Consider the following 19,463-nt stretch of genomic DNA (forward strand, 5'->3'; position numbering starts at 1 on the left):
AAGCAAGGCCTGGGCTATGCTACCTCAAAGCGGGGAAAAAAGAACTGAAAACAAATATGGAACCCTAGTTAATCATATGTGTGCTGAAGTATCTAAGGGGACGGGTACAGATGTCTGCAACGTACCTTAAAACGCATAAAAAACAATGCAAAAAGGGCTGGAGAGGTGCACAGGTATGTGACAAAGCAAACATAGCAAAATATTAATCGTAGAGTCTGAGTAATGGATACATGCAAATCTTCCCCCCCAACTTTTCGGTGTGTTTGAAAGGTTTCATAGTAAGATGCTAGGGGGAGAGGCAGGGGCTCCGTTGGCGGCGCTTAGGAGTGGGCAGCTGCTCTGCACAGCGCTGTCGTCTGGATTGCTGAGGGGGGAGCAGTTGGTACAGCCAGTACAAATGCCAGAGAGGTAGGCAAGGGCCGGACGTGCAGGGAATGTGGACTTTAGACCGGAGACAATGAGAAGCCAGTAAAATGTTTGCAACGGGGAAAACAGACCTGTTGTTGCATTTTCACCTCGCACGGGCGCAAGTCACATCCGCAGACTGATTTCTGAACGGCTGGTTACTTGATTTGAAATGCAAATCAGCTGGAATGGAGTTAGGAGAGAATTCTGCATTAGTCACAGCATTACTTCCCTCGGTTTTCTTTCTCATTAGTGGGTATGGGGGCAAAGTCCCAAGCCCTTCCAGGAACACATGCAAATTGGAAAACTCAGAGTCTGCAGGCATAGGGCAGTTAATTCCAGTGTTATCTTTCAGACCTACCAGTCCTTGGAGGTAAACAACATGAAGAAAAAAAATATAAAACTCTAGTATAGATTGCACAACCGAAGAGTTCATTCAGTGAAATGATTAACAAAAAGCCCAGGATCAGGAGTCAGACTCTCTGGATTCAACCATCCGTGACGACATTTCCCAGCAGTGTGGCCTTCGGCAAGTTACTTAACTTCTCTGAGCCTTAGTTTCCCGTTTGTGAAATGAGGGTAACACTAGTCAGTGCCTCACAGGTTGCTGTGAGGATTATAATAAATGAGGAAAAGGCATTCAATCACCATAAAATACTTGGTTTAGGGCCTTCCCTGGTGGCGCAGCGGTTGCGAGTCCGCCTGCCGATGCGGAGGACGCGGGTTCGTGCCCCGGTCCGGGAGGATCCCACGTGCCGCGGAGCGGCTGGGCCCGTGAGCCGTGGCCGCTGCGCCTGCGCGTCCGGAGCCTGTGCTCCGCAGCGGGAGAGGCCACAGCAGTGAGAGGCCCGCGTACCGCAAAAAAACAAAACAAAACGAAACAAAACTTGGTTTAGTGCCTAGCATGCAGCCAGCGCTGAAGAAATGTTCAGCAAATAATTATTGCTCACGGGTCTACTTCTCTACGTGGAGTTTATCTGTACTCACGGCTTATGCCATTCCACCGATGTCTTTAAGATGATTATTAAGAGCCTGTCTTTAGTTCATACTATTTGGAGCTTCAGACCTATAGCGCCCTTATCATGGGAATGCCCCTTCCTTCCAACCCGAATGCTCCAGCCGGGCATCTGACCGGCCTGCCAAGCCTGGCCTTCTTGGCCTCCCAGCCCCTCCAGCACAGCAGCCAGTTCTGTGCCCACACGGCTCCTTCACGTAATGCCTGCTCTCCATTTCTCCTGCTATTCGTGCCAAGAGCTTGGCCTCTGTGCACTGGGGCTGAATCGCATCTTGGAGACAGAGTTTTGGGTGAAGTAGGAAACAATAGCTTTATTGCTCTGCCAGGCAAAGGGGGGCGCAGAGGGTTCCTGCCCCTCAAAACGGTGTGTCCCAACCCAGGAGGATTTGGTGAGGAGTTTTATAACAGCGGTTCAAGGATGGGGTTGTTGATAGGGTTTAGGGTGTGTGCAGGGCCTGCACTCCTTTAATCTGGTCTCAGGTAATCTCTTGATGAGCTTCTCTGGTTCCTTTAATCTGGCATGCTCCTAGAACAAGCTGAGACTTGTAGGACGGAGCCACCTGACAAGAGCTGTGGCCCTTGGTAGGACGCTGCCATGCCAAACTGGGGTCTGGCACAGAGGAAGCCAGGGGACCAAATACTTCGATCGCCTTCACCTGCCAGGCCCACCTATAGGCTGAAGCCAAGCCGCGCTATGGCACAAGGGAGCCTACAAATGCGGTCCCTGGAGGCCAGCCTGCCAGGCGAGCAGGGTGGAGAGAACACCTGGAGACGCAAGGAGAACATCAGCACTCTTAAGAATCCTGGTTTCTTGTCCACTGACCAGGTCTAGGTCTGTGACTCTGAGCACGGAGGAAGGAGAGTGTTCACATCCATAAGAACATCACCTCCTTTCTTCTGGTTTCATCTTTTTCAACCAGAAAAGCCATACTGGCAACCGAGGAAGTCCAGACCCACTCCTGGGCCTGGCCCAGCAAAGTCACTGGGGCCACGAGAGACGCCTGATACCCACTCTCTCCCGGCTGTTCTCAGCTTATGCCACGGAGGCCTTTCCACGGTGAGCCGCGGTTCTCTTCTGAAACCAGCGGAAAGCTGGGACTAGTTTCTGTCACTCACAGTGGTCAGGAGTGAGTATATCTTTTGCAAACTCAGGAGTAAACTTGAAATATCTCTCTCGCATTTTTGTCTGCAGGTTTGGCCACATGCTCTGTTAGGCGCATAAATCAAGTCTCTAGGGCAGAACCTAATTGGTTTCTGTATCTTCTATTCTGAGCATCCAAATTCAGCCCATGTACCTGCAGGCAGAAAACTTCATGCCCAGAATCACGGCCAAGACTCAGCTAAAGAATTTGGAGCCCCAAAGGAATTCTGTGCCACCTGCCGTCCTGCAATTTTCATTCCCAGGGAATGGGGTGATGGGAAAGTCTCATTCTATTCCAAACAGGCAAAGGGCACCGGTATTGCCCTAGGACTTGGATTGAGCTGGGTAAAAAATATTTTTTTCTTGTGATGAAAAATCTTAAGATTTACTTTCTTAGTGACTTTCAGATTTGCAATGCATTATTATTGACTAGCGCTCTCGTTCTGTACATGGCATGAGTTTTTTTTTTTTTTTTTTTTTTCGGTATGCGGGCCTCTCACTGTTGTGGCCTCTCCCGTTGCGGAGCACAGGCTCCGGACGCGCAGGCCTACCTAGCGGCCATGGCTCACGGGCTTAGTTGCTCCGCGGCATGTGGGATCTTCCCGGACCGGGGCACGAACCCGCGTCCCCTGCGTCGGCAGGCGGATTCTCAACCGCTGCGCCACCAGGGAAGCCCTTTTTTTTTTTTTTAATAACTGGAAGTTTGTACCTCTTGATCCCCTTAACCATTTCATCCACCCTCAACCCCCTTCCCCTTTGGCAACAACCCATCTGTTCTCTGTACCTGTGAGTTTTGTCTGTTCGGCTGTTTTTTAGATTCCACATGTAAGTGAAATCATAACGTATGGCTTTCTCCATCTGACTTATTTCACTCAGCACAATGTTCTTGAGGGCCATCTGTGTTGTCACAAATGCTAAGGTTTCATTTTTTCTTAGGGTTTGGTAGTTTTCCGCTATCTCTCTCTCTCTATCTCACATCTTCTTTATCCGTTCATCTGTGATGGACACTTAGGCTGTTTCCATATCTTGGCTATTGTAAATAGTGCTCCAATGAACAGAGGGGGGCAGATATCTTTTCGAATCAGTGTTTTCATTTTCTCTGGGTAAATACCCAGAAGTGGAATTCCTCAGGTAAGAACTCTGGGGTGTGCAAACGGACCTGAGCCAGTCCCGACGTCAGTGTTCACAGTCTAGTTGGGGAGATAAAGGAGCTACATACACACATGTATATATCACTTGTATATACGGCAACGGTGTATATACAAGTGATGGGGGTTTGTTGGTGGAGGAAAGGTCACCTATTTGAGGAAGGGTGTGGAAATAGATGCAGGCAGGTCTCTCCGAGGAGGTGAGGTCAGCACGACTGCACCTGCAAGTTGGGCTGCACTGGGTGGGGGAGGGGCCTGTCCGAGTTCATCTCCCTGCCCGCAGTGTATGAGCGTTCCCTTTGCTCCACATCCTCACCAACCTTTATTTGTTTATTTATTTATTTTCGGCTGTGTTGGGGCCTCACTGCATGCGGGTTTTCTCCGGCTGCAGCGAGCGGGGGACACTCCTCGCTGCGGCACGCAGGCTTCTCATGGCGGTGGCCTCTCCAGTTGCGGAGCACGGGCTCTAGGCACACGGGCTCTGGAGCGCAGGCTCAGCAGTTGTGGCGCACGGGCCCAGTTGCTCCGCGGCATGTGGGATCCTCCCGGACCGGGTCTCAAACCCGTGTCCGCTGCATTGGCAGGCGGATTCCCAACCACTGAGCCACCAGGGAAGTCCCCTCACCAACATTTAATATTGTCAGACTTTTAAATTTTTGCCAGATATGACGGATTAGCTCATGGTATGTTATTGTGGCTTTAATTTACCTTTATCCAAATATTGATGAGGCTGAGTACATTTCCTATGCCGACTGGCTATTTGGATTTCCTCTTATGTGGAGTGTCTGCAAACCTTCGGTCAATTTTTCTGTCGGATTGTCTGCCTTAATGATTTGTAGGAATTCTTTATGTTACTTTGAATCACATGAAGTCGCTGGTATTTGATCATTCTGACCTACAAAAACATAGCAGTTTCATATGGTTCAATTTGATACACGCTGGATACTTGTCCTATGTTAATTACATGTGCTGCGAAGTATTTTATCATGTTATATGGCTTGTCTTTTCATTTCCTTTATTTTTTGAGGGTCAGAAGTCTCGAATTTTAATGCAGTTGAACGTACCCGTCTTTTCTTCAGATTGTGTTGGAGGCTTGGGGCTGTGCTCTCAGGGCATCTTCTTTGGTCCCTGGGTCACAACTGCTTCCACCGTGGGGCAGGCAGATTCCTCTGGGACCCCAGGCTTTAGCTGGGTAGGGGAGGGAGAGACCACTTCCGGGGTCCTTCTACCATGGAGCCCAAGTTCCCAAAAAGAGATTTTCTGTGGACCGTGTCCCCACCATTCTTGTGAGTGTGGAAGCTCTTCCCAGTGGGTGGGCAGGCCTGTGTCCCAGTGGGCCAGGCTTGGGGCAGAGCCGAGCTAACACCTGTGTGGCTGCTCCGGCAGGGTGGATGCTGTGACAGGGGCTGACTCCAGCTCAGAACTGGGATATCTGGTTCCTGAACTGTGGGTCCCTGGAGCAGATGAGGTGGGACAGGGAGAAAACTGGAGGTGGTGGAGCAGTAGGAAACCTCCCATCTGCCCTCTAATTCTGGATTTGGGAGGATGTAATTGCACGACTCTAACCAACTGCCTCAAGCAGAGCAAGTGGCAGGAGGTACGCCTGTTGGGGACAGGGACGATGTCGTGACTTCTTGGCCCTTACTCCTCAAGGTCACCTGGGTCAGGCAAGGCGGATAGAACTGTTCACAGTTCCCTTCCCAGGAGCCACAGCGCCTGCCACATGGGAGGCATTAGTAGATATTTGTGCAGTAATACATTGACAATTTTCAAAGAACTGTGTCCAAAAATTAATTTTCTAGTTTCTCCTGAAGAACACTTTTTGTAGCCACTAGGTGACGGAGTTAATTACATCAAACTGGCTTGTGGGGGGGGGTGGAATTCAGATAGGGAAGCAGGCATTTGAATTTCAATTCAATCTTGTTTTAATTCTGTTTTGGAACCTGTTGATCACTAAGTTTAAAAAACATATTGTCATAAGAAATATTTGCAGGGTAAATCTGAGATAAAGACTGTGGTGGATTACTTTCTTTCTCAAGCTAAAGATGGTATGACTTTCTCTTCGACAGTGTTTCCAAATTCAGTCCTTTTATGGCTCCACTAGATGTAAATTCTTTCCATTCTTTATTCAGATAAATGAATGTCAACTCAGTTTGCCCTTTTGCTCAGAAGTGGTCTTTTACTGTCAGAATGTGGCAGCCTCCTTTGTTTATTGCATCTGGCAGGTCTGAGTCTCTGGGACTGACCCCTTCTCAAGTCCCCCCAACAGAGCTCTTCCTCAGCTTCCGTCCCGGGTGGTTACCCTCCCTCCTTCCGAACAGCTTCAGAGAGTCCTGGATCTTCAGTTTTCTCTTCTGTAGGGAATCAGGTATCTTGCCAGCCTCACCTTTTGTTTAAAAATTGTTTTTTCAAAAGCAATTTGTTTATTCAAAAATACAGGGCTTCCTTGGTGGTGCAGTGGTTAAGAATCTACCTGCCAATGCAGGGGACATGGGTTCGAGCCCTGGCCTGGGAAGATCCCGCATGCTGTGGAGCAACTAAGCCCGTGCGCCACAACTACTGAGCCCGTGCCACAACTACTGAAGCCCATGCTCCTAGAGCTCATGCCCTGCCACAAGAGAAGCCACCGCACACCGCGACAAAGAGTAGCCCCCGCTCACCGCAACTAGAGAAAGCCCGTGCGCAACAACAAAGACCCAACGTGGCCAAATATATATATATATATATATATATATATATATATATATATATATAGCTACAATCACAGGCTTGCATCAAAGAGACTCTTATTTTGAGGGGGAAAATGAATGTACACATCTGGAAATGACTTGGAGGTGTTGAGGTAGGTATGGACAAATAATCCCAAATTTATCTCCGTATCATTATGAGTTATTAAGATAGTAAAACGGACCTTCATTTTTCTGTGTACAGGTCTGTGAGTTTTAATACTTGTATAGATTCCTGTAACCAGTACCATGATCAGGATAAAGAACAGACCATCACCTCCCAAACTCCCTTGTGCCAGCTCTGTTTTTAGTCAAGCTAAAATGTTGCTGTACAATACTGTGCTTATATTTAATGATTTTAAAAAAACATGGTGCTACTTTCTCTGGCCACCACAGTTTCTGATGAGAAACCGCAGTCATTGGATTACCCTTCTCTATAGGTAATGGGTCATTTTTGTTTGGCTATTTTCAAGACTTTGTCTTTAGTTTTTAGCAGTTTGATTATGATATATCTAGGCTTGTACTTCTTTGAGTTGGTTCTGTTAAGGGTTCATTGAGCTTCTTGAGTCTGTCCGTTTGTGTCTTTCAGCAAATTTGGGAAGTCTTCAACCATATTTTTTCACACACAAACAAAAGTAATTGTTTCGGATACAATTTGTTTGCCTCTCCAGATATTCTTTCCATATTTCTCTAACCTGCTCTGTTCCCCAGACGGGTGTCTTATATGGATCATATCATTGCCCAATGTCCCATGACTTCCTGTTAGGTTTGGCGAATAGGGAAAACTAGCAAGAGGTAGAAATGGGTAGTTTGGGTATTTATTCCTCAGGATGCCTCACTGCAGAATCATCTCAGGCTGGCTGTGTTTCTCTGGGAAGGTGAGAGCTCAAATCAAGCACCATCTCCATCAGGTTTCTCTGTCTCTGGCTGAAACACAGTAATTGCTCCCCTTCCTCATTTTTGGGGTTTAGCTGGTGATACGCTCCCTCCACCTTGGTTAGCAATCCTGGTATGGCAAAATTCATACCAGGGAGCAGGGATCAGGGTCTCTCTTCCTTTCATCCTTCATTCCCAGGCATTTGGGCCTACAGTCCCAGGACCAGGCTCAAAGAGAGTCTGTTTTCAAGGCCGGCAACTCTAGACCCAGACTGGCTGTTGGGAGTGGAACGAACTTTGTAGGTTTGCTGTTGGCTCATTCTCCTCTGCCTCCCTCCAGCCAAGAGAAATACCCTAAGGAAGAAGCTGGAAGCAACGACACGAGAGTTTATTATCATCATTGCTCAAGAGGGGACATGAAGCAAGCAGGACGGTGAAGGTGAGCAGGAAATGGACGGGAGCAGCTCTGATGGTTGGTGGTGCAGGGCAGTGGCTGTGGCCATGGGGGAAGGATAACTGGGGCCAGAGGAGAGCCTCTCTTCCCGGCCTGGTTCTTCTTCCACGAGGCAAACGCTGGGACACCCAGTCCAGGCAGAGCTCCAGACATGAGTCCTCTGGAGAAGCAGGGCTAATTTCACTCACTCCCAGCAGTTTCTTCCAAGGGAGAGTCTCTTTTCTAAGGGAAAAGGAGGGGGTGGGACAGCCCATGGGGGAGAGAAAGTGTAAATGCTCTGTACCAGGGCAGCTTAGTTCTGGAGCCAATCAGATCCAACATCAGCCTCATGGTACCTGATGCAAAGAGCCCCAAGGTCCCACCATGTACATGGACTTCTCCAGCTTCCTAGGGTCTCTTTTTCAGATTTTTTTTTTTTTTTTTGATGTGGACCAATTTTTAAAAAGTCTTTATTGAATTTGTTACAATATTGCTTCTGTTTTCTGTTTTGGTGTTTTGGCCGCGAGGCATGTGGGATCTTAGCTCCCCGACCAGGGACTGAACCAGCAGCACCCCCTGCATTGGAAGGTGAAGTCTTAACCGCTGGACCGCCAGAGAAGTCGCTCCCTAGGGTCTTTGGACTGGGTGTTACTTGGTCAGGGACAGGGCGTCTCTGGGCTGGGCCGCTACTGGGGTGGAAAGACAGGAATGGTGCCTGTCATCATTACTCACTGTAATGACACTTTTTCTCCTCAAACCATCCGCTCTCCATTCCTGTCTCCCCTGGACAGCACTGCTGCCCCAAACACACAGACACAAGCTTCAGGGACTCACCTCCTTAGTTCGGTATTTCCTCCAGCAGCACAGACAGAGGGGGACCAGAGATGCCAGAAGCAGCAGAGCCCAGACCCCCAACAGCATGGCATTGATGCTTATGAGCAGGGCCTGGGGACAGAGGACCAAAGCTGTAGGCGCCAGAGTGACTGTCGCCATTCGCGGTCTGTCTTCACGCTGATCGTGGCACAGGGTCTCTCTCCACCCCATTCCTCCCATCCCCAGGTCGGTAGCTTCCGGGGTGGGGGGAGGCTGAAGAAGGAGCCCGGGGTGGGGGTCAGCGGGTGTAGCGTGCAGAGAGCGGCCAGTAACCCCTGTCACCGGGTCTTAGCATCCTCATCTGAGCAGTGATGGGCTTGGGCTGTGGTCTGGTTCCCTGACAAGCCCAAGACTTGAGCATGCATTTAACACCTTCGCGGCTCTTCACGTATCTGCAGTATTAGCTCATGTATTATGAGTTCAGTGTTCGTATCTCCCACAAATCGGTAACTCCCACAACCATAGGAACCGCTTCTGTTTTGTTCAGTGCCACGCCGTGCTGACGGAAGACACGCTCGGGGCAGAACAGGTCACGCCCTTTTTGGTGGACGGCCTCACTCTCCTCCACTGTCTGACCCTCCCTGCCCACCGCCTGCTGCCGTGCCTTCCCCGGCCCGGCTACCTTCAGCATGTTCACATAGGAGGTGCACAGCTTCAGCCTTCCCGTGTCTGCACTCGGAGAGCTGGGGGCCCTGGTGGGCCCCCAGGAATAGGAGAAATCACAGATACTTTTAAAGAAAAAATGGCGGTACTCATGGAAACTTCTAGCCCCAATGATGATGGCGGCTGTGGCCGTGGAGAAAGCTGCCAGGGCGAGCAACGTCCTCAGCAGGGCCTGGTGAGGACAGAGGGCAGAGACAGACCTTGGAGACTCAGTTTCTCTGGAGCCCAGCCCGGGACAAAGAGCGCGAAGCCTAGCGGAGGGGGCGTGGGATGGGAGGCAAGCTTGGGGTGGCCTCCAGCTTCTGGGCCTGGTGTCAACCCCTCCCCAAACTCACCCAGTAGGTGCCACCTCGCTTCTCATAAATGAAGGCGACAGCTCCAGCCAGCACAGCCTGGGGAGAGATGGAAGCAGCAGGGGTAGCTCAGGGCAGCCAGGCCCCACCCCCTGCTTCTTTCTCCATCCTCAACTCCCACAGGCAAAGCCAACCATCCTGCTGGCCTTTCCCCACAGCACCCTACGTGGACCCGAGGTTCTGAGCTGAGCTCTGTTGTCTGTAAGACAACGGTGAGGGTATTGAAGGCTGAATCAAACGCCCGAGGCTGCAGGACCCTCTATTTTGGGGACATCAAAAGTGCTCATGGTCGAGCCGGGTGTAAGCCCCCCTTCCCTTCTCCAAAACCTCTCTTTTTGAGCAACACCAGGGGCTGTACGAAAGCTCCAGGGCGGTTGGGTGCAAGGTCCAGGGTGTTGGAGGAGGTCTCAGTACAGGATCAGCGTCCGCTGCCTCGGGGCGAGGGCAGGCGCTCGTTCCAGGACAGGAAGTCTGGTTGATGCCAAGGGAAAGTTGTATCTGAATCCTGTCGGGCAGTTCCGTAGCTAATCTCAGTGTTTTTGGCCACGGGGTGGAAGAGGATGATTACTTTGCGCTCCTCTCTTAATCGGTTCGTGTGTTTTGCTCTTGTTCTGTGACGGTGGGCAGGACAGAGGGCGCCTCTTTCCTGCTGTGACCCGCCCACCCGTCTCCTGCCGCAGGTGGCATACGTCCATCTGCTGACATAACTGCTGTGGTCCGCTGAGCCCCCCTGGACTTTCCCTGCGTGCGGGGCCTGCAGAGGGCAATGGGAAACCACCGGGAGGTGCATCTCCCTTGTACACAGCCTCCAGCACATTCCGCCCCGCTCCGGCTCAGTGCAGGTGCCTGGAGATGAGCCCTGTCCTAGATCCTCAGCTGATCTGCTGCTGAAGGTGGGAGACGCCCGGGGCAGGGACACGGGAGAGCGGACCGGTGACCGTGGCCTTCCCAGCCCTTAGCTCAGCTAGTTTCCCGTCTGTAGAAGCCTGGTGTCGGCCTACAGAGCTGGGAGTCTTTTCAGCGGCAAACAGTCTCCATTCTGATGGGGTCGATGGTGGTGGTGATAGGGGGTCTCTGCGCACGTTTCTCCCGCCCCACTCACCACAGCCCCCGTCCAGATGGGAGCTCCCGATGCAAGCAGCGTCGTATAGTGGAAGATGAAGAGGAATCCTCCCACGATCCCACTGAACATCCCTAGCACAACCTGCACCGCCTGAAAGAGGAAAAACCTAAGAACCCGGATCCCAGGTTCCCGGGCCCAGGAGAAACTCTCTGCGCCTAAGTCTCAGGGCAGTTTTGAGGACCTGCGACTCCATGTATTAAAGGTGAGAGGGAGAAGAGAGAAAGAGAGGGGGGACGACGAGGGAGAGGACAGGAGGGGAGAGAAGGCGAGGGGAGGGGAGAGCTAGCCCACGCTGGGTCGGGAGAGGATGAACTCCAGGTTCCACCAGCTGGGACTTTAAAAGGTCGGAGGCTCCTTTGCACCCTTCAGCCCACAGCCCACCCTACCTACAGCTTTCACTGAGAGGCCGGTAAGGGAAGGAAAAGCCAGAACTTGATCTCGAGGAAGAACGTTAAGACTGGCTCAGCGCCCCATTCAGAGAGAGGCTGGCTGGGAGAGTGTGCAACAAGAAGTGGGGGGGGGGGGCTACCCTTCCGGGTCCAGGGAGGCCGGGCGCCCGTCCTCGCCCCGCGAGGCAGGCAGCCCTACTCACCCAGGAGGCCACCAGCAGCCGGCGGTGGCGCAGGGCCCGGGAGGCGGTGTGGGGCGAGGGCTCGTGGCGCTGCAGCTCAGCAGCAGCTTGGCCAGAGCCGACTCCTGGTGGACGTGCACCTTGATGTAGGTGGGCTGGGGGGGCCCAGGGGCCACGTCCTCGCCATCCGCCATCCCCAAGCCTGTGGACACCCGCCTGGGAGGGAGGAAGGGGGCGTCGGGGGAAGAGTTGGCGGGAGGTTTGCACAGATTCCACGGGAGCTGGCGAGGCCCCCGGTCACAGCGCAGCACCTGGGACCTGCCTTGAGGGGTGTCATGCGAGGGATCCCTGAGTCTGCTGAGGCTGGAACCACCGCTCAGCCCACTGGAGCCGCCCCCTTCGCCCTAGATCTGCTGTGTCTCCCCATCCGCCTGCCACGGCCTCGGGGTCTGGACCAAGCGGTGCCCCGGAGCCCTCACCTCTCTCCTTTCCGCTCCCAGCCCGCTTGTGTGATCACGGCCCTCAGCCTGGCTCTCCCCTCCGCCTCTTCCCCTCCAGAGCCCTCAGGCTGCCAGACAGAACTGAGTCCTGGCCGCCTGTTGAGCTACTATTGAGGCAGCTGCTTCCCAGCTGAGCCCGGGGACCCACCCCCCGCCCCTACATATCTCCCTCTCCATCAACGGCTACTCAGTCCTCTGCTCCCTATTCAGACGCCCCCCCCCGCAACCCTCTGCGTGAAGTTGTGGGTGCAGATGGAGGCCAAAGGCCAGAATGGCTTGGCATCAAACGGGAACAGGGATGTACCTGGCCTCCTCTCCTGCCACCTTCCTGGATGCACTTTCTCTACAAGGTGGTTGGCCCCTCCCTCCCCAGCAAATTCTGGGGGGGGGGCTGTGAGGGGGCGGGGGGGGACTCCTCTGGGAAGGGGCCCTGAGAGAAGGGTCTCTGGGAAAGGGCCACGTGGGCTGAGGGCCTGCCTCACCTGCTCTCCTCGGGGAACGACAGTCACGGTCGAGAGTGGGGGCTGAGAACCAGGCAGAAAGAGGAGGGCGTTGGCGGGGCTCCAGAAAGGGAAGGAAGAGGCAACTTCCCAGCACACAGCTGGAGCAAAGGGCCCCTCCAGGGTTCTCCAGCTGCCGGTGGGGACCACTGGGCTCCGATGCCCCGGGGAGCACAGGGGCCACGTGGGTGGCCCGGGAGACTGCAGAGCGGAGCAGCCCTGGAGAATCCCCCATGCCCACCAGGGCAGGGGCTTTCTGAACGAGGACTGGCCCGTGCCGTGTGCCCCCCAGTGTGTGTGCTGAGTGAGGATGGACGCGCCAGTGTGTGTGTGTTTGGGTGTTTGGGTGCCCTGCCTTCTCCAGCCAGTAGAGGGGCCCCTTTGGGACAGCTGTTTTCTGGGAAGTCAAGATGCTGAAGGTCAGGCCCTCATCACCCCACCCCCTCTTCTGCACTCTCCCACCCACTGCCGGGGCCTCAGCTCTGGGCAGCTCTGCTCTGCTGGGCCGCTGGTTCCCAGAGGACAGCAGGGGAGAAGGGCCCTCAGGTGAGCAGCCCAGGTGACCCGTCCCAGGAGACTCTCCGCGCGGGACCCCTCTCTCTCTCTCTCTCTCGAGGAGTCTCCAAGACCAGTCCCCAAAGCCCCCATCCTGTCTGTCCCACACGATGCCATTCTCCCCCCCCGCATTCCTGGTCCCTGTAGGACCTGCTTGGGAGGGAGGGATACACTAGAGAGAGGACGTGATACTAGAGAAATGGCTAGGGAGGTCGGGGGGCCCGTGCCTGGCCACGTCAGCTGGACTCTCCCTCCCCAGTACCTCTCATATCTTTACTCTGAGGGTGGGGTGGCTGAGGCTCAGGTGGTTTGCTGGTGGGAGGTCCTTCAACAGCAAAGGCAGAAGGTGCAGGGCCCAGGGTGTAGCTGGGATCCTGGCCCTCTCTCCCCAGCTTCAGGGGCACAGGGAGGAGCTGGGCAGAGAAGAGTGTCCAGGGCAGCAGAGAAGAGCCCCACACCCTGGCGTTAGGGTGGAGTGAAAGGGGATCTTCATGGGGCTGGCCTGGCTCAGAGGAAGAGCAGGAATCTAGGCTGATCTGGGGATTGGAGCTGGGGGTGAGGCGAGAGGGGGGAGCAGTGGGATCCAGAGGGCTCAGAGGGCGCCGGAGCCCAAGGTCCTTTCTGGACTGCAATATGATCCTGATACCCAGGTCCCAAGGAAGAACCGGCTAGAATCCCGGCTGGGCTTCCTTGCGTGTCTGTGAACAGGTCTGAACCTCCCTGTGGATCTGCAGAATCATCAAACCTGGCCAGGTAGGTGTAAGAGTGAAACTGCTCTGTAAAGTTCATACGATACAAATGGGAAGGCCTTAGACTTGTTGCTCTTGCTGGTGTTTTTAGAATTGTGATGAATAATGTTATGATTTAAACAGTGATAAGTAGACTGCCCATGAGAATTACCTGGAGAGGATTTCCTCTGGAGCTAGGCAAGTTGATTCTAAAGTGCCTGAGGAGGAGTAATCTGGCAAAAGTGGCCATGAAAGAAAAAAGTTAACATGGCGGGGGGGGGGGGGCGGTCATGAAAGCGCTCAACTAAATATTAAACTCTACACTCATTATTAAAATTACAGTAATGCTGCATGACTCATCAGATCCACCAATGGGCAGAATATGAAGACTAAAATGGACTTGGATTCCTACGGGAATTTTAGGTTTGCTCAGGGGAGCATTTTAAATCAGTGGGAGAAAGATGATATATTCCATAAACAGAATATACTCTTCAGAAGTTAACCATCTGAAGGGAACAAACCCAAACCAACTTGGATCCATTTCTTCCCACTTACAAGGTAAATTCCAGATGGCTCAACATTTAAATGTGAAAACTGAAAACATAAAAGCACTTAGAAGAAAACATGGATGAATTATTATTTTATAATCTTGAAGTGGGCAAGTCCCTTTTAAGTACAATGTAAAACCCAGAAATCGTAGAAAATGACTGAAAACTTTGATTATATAAAAATACAAACGAAGTCAAAAATAAATCACAAATTGAAAGCCCTATCTGTAGCTCATGTCACAGATAGTAATTTTTCAAATACACGAAGAACTCCTGTAAAGACCAAGACAAAACCGAGTAACACAAGGAAGTCATAGGATTTGAAAGGAAAGCTCACAAAAGAAGAGGAAAAAGGCTCTTACACATATGGAAAGATGGCCAACCTCACTCATAATAAGAGAATTGATACTGGGATAGTCACAGAAAGCAGACTGGTGGTTGCCTGGGGCCAAGGGTTGGAGGGGTTCCTGGGGAAGGGACATTAGGGAGCTTCTTTGCAACATAGAAATGTTCCGTATCTTGATTGTAGTTGTGGTTACACATATGTACACATTTGTTAAAAGTCACTGAGATACCCAATTAAAAGGGGGCATTTTATTGACTAAAAAGGATTAAAATCCACAACAGAATGCCATTTTTCCACGAGACGTTTGAAAAGATTAGAAAGTTTGCTGACACGTTCTGCTGGTCTTGGGGAGGGCAGTGGACACTCTTGGAATTGCCCTTGCATGAGAATTGCATGGAAGTAGCTCCGTGGAGGGAAATACCTTTTAAAATTACAAATACACATTCCCATTGACCTGCTGATTCCACATTGCTTGCAAGAAAAAAAATAAAGGTCTATAAATAGGGGACTGCTTAAAAAAATTATGATGCATTCATACAATGGAATACTATGCAGCCATACAAACGAGTGAGGACGCATTTTATGGACTGATGTAGGATTTTTTTTTTTTTTTTTTTTTTTTTTTGTGGTACGCGGGCCTCTCACTGTCGTGGCCTCTCCCGTTGCGGAGCACAGGCTCCGGACGCGCGGGCTCAGCGGCCACGGCTCACGGGCCCAGCCGCTCCGCGGCACGTGGGATCTTCCCAGACCGGGGCACGAACCCGTGTCCCCTGCATTGGCAGGTGGATTCTCAACCGCTGCGCCACCAGGGAAGCCCTGTAGGATTATTTTTAAAAGGTGGTTCCGTGAACAGATCATTATGCAGAAACTGAGCGTGCTGTCCTGCCATTTGTGGGAAAAGAGGGAGAGAGAGAATATTTTTACATGTTTTTATATGCAAAGAAGTCATTGTAGGATATATTAGAAAATGATACTATTTTTCCACCTGGCAGACCACTAGCTGGCTAGGAGAGAAAGATAGGAGAGTGGGTTTCAGCAGTACACCCTTTCTTATCTTTTGATTTTATTTTAACCATATGAAAGTGTTATGTATAAATATGTACACTACGTTGCTGAAATAATTCAGATTCCTTTCTTTGCCAATCCCAAGACCCAGACAAACTGTATCTGAACATTTCGGGAAGAGGTCCAAGAGTATATATGGTGAAAACTCTAGAGGTGATTCAGATCTGCATCCCAGATTAAGGTCACCGTGACAGAGACTTCCCTGGCGGTCCAGTGGTTAAGACTCTGTGCTTCCAAGGCAGGGGGCGTGGGTTTGATCTCTGGTTGGGGATCTAAGATCCCACGTGCTGTGACTTGACTTGACTCGAAGGCTGTGCTCTCTCCCTGCACTCCCGCGGCGTATTCCTCTTTCCCTTACTTAGATCTCAAACCTCACGTCTGTGCATCTCCCCAGCAGGCAGGATGACCCAAAACATGCTGGCTGTGAACGGAGTCGATGTGGCCTCTACGCTGTCCCAGCCCACTCACATCGACATCCACATCCACCAGGAATCAGCTTTGTCACAACTGCTAAAAGCTGGGAGTTCCCTGATGGAGCGTCTGTCCCACCGCCCTGCCAAGGCCGGGATAAGCTATGGACAGCTTGCACTAGGGGTGAGAGCGTCTGGAGAGGTGGGTTAGCGAGATGACACAGAGGAGGGTAACGCTCCTTCTTCAATACGATGCGGAAAAGGAAAGTGGGTTGAATCCCTATGAGAACTCACTATTCGTATCCCATCTTGTTCTGGAAAAGAACGTTCGGGAACTTTCGCCACAGAGATTTAGATGGAAAGGAATAGTGGATCCTTTCCTTTGGTGCAACGTGGGCAGTTCCAGCCAGAGCTGGGGGGGGGGGGGCGGAAGCGTCCCTGGAGGCTGTTCATTCAGGTTGATTGAACCCACGTGGACGGAGGGCCTGCAATGCAAGGCTGGGTAGCCACCCGCAAAGACTGTGCCCTCAGTTTGAAAGACGAGGGGACCTTGAAGGCGCTGGCCACTGTAGGCTGTCAGCTAACCGCTCTCCTTTCTCGAAGGAGGTCGTCATGGCCCATCCTGGACAGGATGATGGGCTTCCCAAGGGAAAATGAGGAGAAAAAAAGAAGGAATCATCAGGTGGGACGACGCATTGTGGTATTTCGGAAAAATGGGATTTAGACGAGAATGAAGGATAAAAGGTTGGCGAGTCAGAGGGATAAGGGAGAACCAGGACGGGCTGCTTCACGGATGTTAAGGGAACAGAATTTCCAGAATCAGAGCTGCGGAGAAGTCAGGGCAGAGGAAGAGGAGAGGAAAGCCACCTAGGTGGGAGCTGGGTGGCTGCTCCTGGAGCAGGTGACTCATGGGAAGGGGTGTGGCTTTCCCCATCTCTTGCAGGTGACACAGATATTGCTGGGGGTTACGAGCTGTGCTCTTGGAGGACTTCTCTACTTGGGGCCCTGGATTCAGCTGCGTGCCTCAGGCTGTGCCTTTTGGGCAGGGTTTGTGGTGAGTAAGAAAGGGGTTGTGAGCTCTGAGGGAGGCAAGTGTTTATGGACAAGGAGAAAGAAAGTTCCTCTGGATCTGGGTCAGGGATTTGGGGACGAGACCACAGACCCAGAGTCCAAATGCTCTCTGCTAGGAGGAGGCTGCCTTAGGGGGCGGGCAAAACCCTTCCACCCTCTGTTTTTCTCTTTAAGGCAAGGCTGGGAATAGCGGGGCAGCTGTAGGTGGAGTCCTGTCCATCTGCTAGGTATCTTTGCCTGTTCCTTGGATCCTGCTTCAAACTGGCTGTTCTGGGGCCTGCTGGGAGAAGTATAACGGGAGATCATTTCAGGACAGCCGACTGGAGGACTTTTCTGGTGTCTTCTCTTCCTAGGCCGTTGCAGCAGGCGTTGGGGCCATTGTCTATGAGAAGCACTGGGGCAAACTTGCAGTGAGTCTGGGCATCCTCTGTGTCCCACCTTGTCCTCTTCCCCTCCTACGTCTCTGTTTTCCTGCCCTATTTTTCTGTCTTCTCCCCTTTGGTTTCAAATATCCCAAGATCTTTCCTGGAGGGGTAGGGAGGGTTTCCTCGGCCAGGAAGCTGGGGAACCCCACAGCTCTGCCATCCATAGAGGGAGTCTGCAGCCTGAACCTCTCTCTTCTAGGGCTGCATATCAAATCTGCTCGCCCTGGCTGGCATTGCCACGGCCGTGGCCGCTGTTGTCTTCTGTGTGAATAGTTTAACCTGGCAACCTGACGTCTTCTATGACATCAGCTCCGTGTGTGATTCCGTAGTCCCTGCCACCCCCACCTTTGGGTACAAACAGACTAGACAAAGCACTTCCTATGCATCGTGGAGGGAGCAGCGCTGCAGAAACTACATGCAAATGCTGACGGTGAGAAAGGAGAGTCCGTCTTCCAGGACGCATCACAGCTGTGCGTTGGGGAATTGGGACACCTGAGGGCAGAGATGTAGGCTCTCTGAGCTTCGACCTCATCCAAGGTCTTTGGTTCAGCAGGTTTTAACTTAATCTGAAGCCATTGTTCAGATCCTCATGGCATGAGAATTCGCTGAATCAGAGGGGATGAGGACAAAGAGGAGACATTGAAGGGAGGATTTCATGAACCACCCTTCCGTCTTTTCTGGTGTGTGGCTGTTATCAGTTATCTATCGCCGCATAACATACCACCCCAAAATGTACTGGCTTAGCACTGTGATTTCTTATTGCTTCTCACATTCTGTGGGTTGGCTAGGCTCACATGGGCAGTCCTCCCTTGCGTTTTCTCATGCAGTTGCAGTCAGGTGTCAGTTGAGGGTGAAGTCATCCAAGAGTTTGACTGGGCTGGACCGCTAAGATGGCGCGCACACACACAGCAGGGAGCTCAGCTGGGGCTATCAGCCAGGGAGCCTACAATAGCTTCTCCATGTGGCTTAGGCTTCTTGTAGCCCAGCAACCAGGTTCCAACAGGGAGCATCCCACTGTGAGCATTTCAAGAGGTAGGAAGTGGAAGCTGCCAGGCCAAATAAGGGCTACCCCATAATTGACCTAGTGTCACTTCCACTGTATTTTGTTGATCAAAGCATTCCCCGGCGCTTCCAGATTCTAGGGGGTGGAGAAGTGGATCCCACCTCTTCACAGGGGGAGGTAAGGTCACATTGCAGGCAAGCAAATGGGATGGAGTCTGTGGCTGCCCCCGTAGTCGGAAGATGCAATCTGCTTTGGTGGGAAGTAGTTAGTTGGACAGGGTCTGATCCCTCCTGGGGTAGCAAGGTGACAGGAACAGCAGAAGCAGAGGAACAGACTCCTGACTGTAACTGTTTTCTTCCTTTATCTTCAGGATTTGTTCCTAGGAATCCATGGTCTGCTCCTGGCCATCTGGGTCCTGCAGGTCACTGTATCCTTGGCTTCCCTGGGCGTGGGTCTTCGACGCTTCTGTGGCCAGAGCTCCCGGGCCCTGGTGAGCTGTTAGGGAGGCACTAGGGAAAGAGCGGATCTGGTTGGTGAAGCTCTAGGGACGGGAAGGCCATCGGGGCAGGAACACTGCTGAGCAGGGGTCACGCTCCCCCTCACTCAGCCCTTTCCCCGTGCTTGGCTCTGCTCTTCAGTGTCTGGGGAACATGACCCCATCACTGTGTCCTGGGGTGACTTCTGCCTTCTGCCCCCGCTGCCCTTCTTTGCTCTCATGTTCCCACGGTCCCCTCTTTCCCACGTCCAGGTCTCTTCTGGCTCCCCTTCCTCCGTCACCTTTTTCTTCCCTCCTTCTTTCATTTGTCTGATTTCCAGTTCTATGGAGCTAACTCTACTCCAACCTTTTCCTCCCAAGAACTGATTTTCCTCCTGTTTTTTGTTTTGTCTTCTTCAGGATGAAGAAGGGTCAGAGAAGAAGCTGTGGGGCGAGAATTCAGTGCCTCCCTCTCCCCACAAGGGGAAGAGCACAGCTGTTGTCCTGTGA

The 19,463-nt window shown here is 52.2% G+C and overlaps 2 protein-coding genes across 2 annotated transcripts; one reads left to right on the plus strand and one right to left on the minus strand.

Moving 5' to 3' along the window:
• Positions 1-7,945: 7,945 nt before the first annotated feature.
• Positions 7,946-11,521, minus strand: TMEM176A (transmembrane protein 176A). Its single transcript, XM_059073453.2, is given in 7 exon segments — positions 7,946-7,987; positions 8,579-8,689; positions 9,240-9,452; positions 9,616-9,672; positions 10,736-10,846; positions 11,349-11,425; positions 11,428-11,521. Coding segments are annotated over 7 exon segments (705 nt in total).
• Positions 11,522-15,966: 4,445 nt separating this feature from the next.
• TMEM176B (transmembrane protein 176B) lies at positions 15,967-19,463 on the plus strand. Its single transcript, XM_059073452.2, has 6 exons — positions 15,967-16,163; positions 16,923-17,033; positions 17,404-17,460; positions 17,675-17,905; positions 18,849-18,968; positions 19,374-19,463. The coding sequence occupies exons 1-6, from the start codon at positions 15,972-15,974 to the stop codon at positions 19,461-19,463; spliced, it is 801 nt and encodes a 266-aa protein (XP_058929435.1). The 5' UTR covers positions 15,967-15,971.

This window comes from Kogia breviceps, chromosome 9 (assembly GCF_026419965.1).
Source record: "Kogia breviceps isolate mKogBre1 chromosome 9, mKogBre1 haplotype 1, whole genome shotgun sequence".
Taxonomy (NCBI): Eukaryota; Metazoa; Chordata; class Mammalia; order Artiodactyla; family Physeteridae; genus Kogia; species Kogia breviceps.

What these genes read in the sequence shown, in the direction of transcription:
- TMEM176B (XM_059073452.2), top strand. Translation starts at nt 15,972, where the DNA reads ATGACCCAAAACATGCTGGCTGTGAACGGAGTCGATGTGGCCTCTACG. An exon ending in AGCACTGGGGCAAACTTGCA is followed by an intron (nt 17,461 to 17,674) that starts GTGAGTCTGGGC and finishes TCTCTCTTCTAG; the next exon opens with GGCTGCATATCAAATCTGCT. An exon ending in ACTACATGCAAATGCTGACG is followed by an intron (nt 17,906 to 18,848) that starts GTGAGAAAGGAG and finishes CTTTATCTTCAG; the next exon opens with GATTTGTTCCTAGGAATCCA.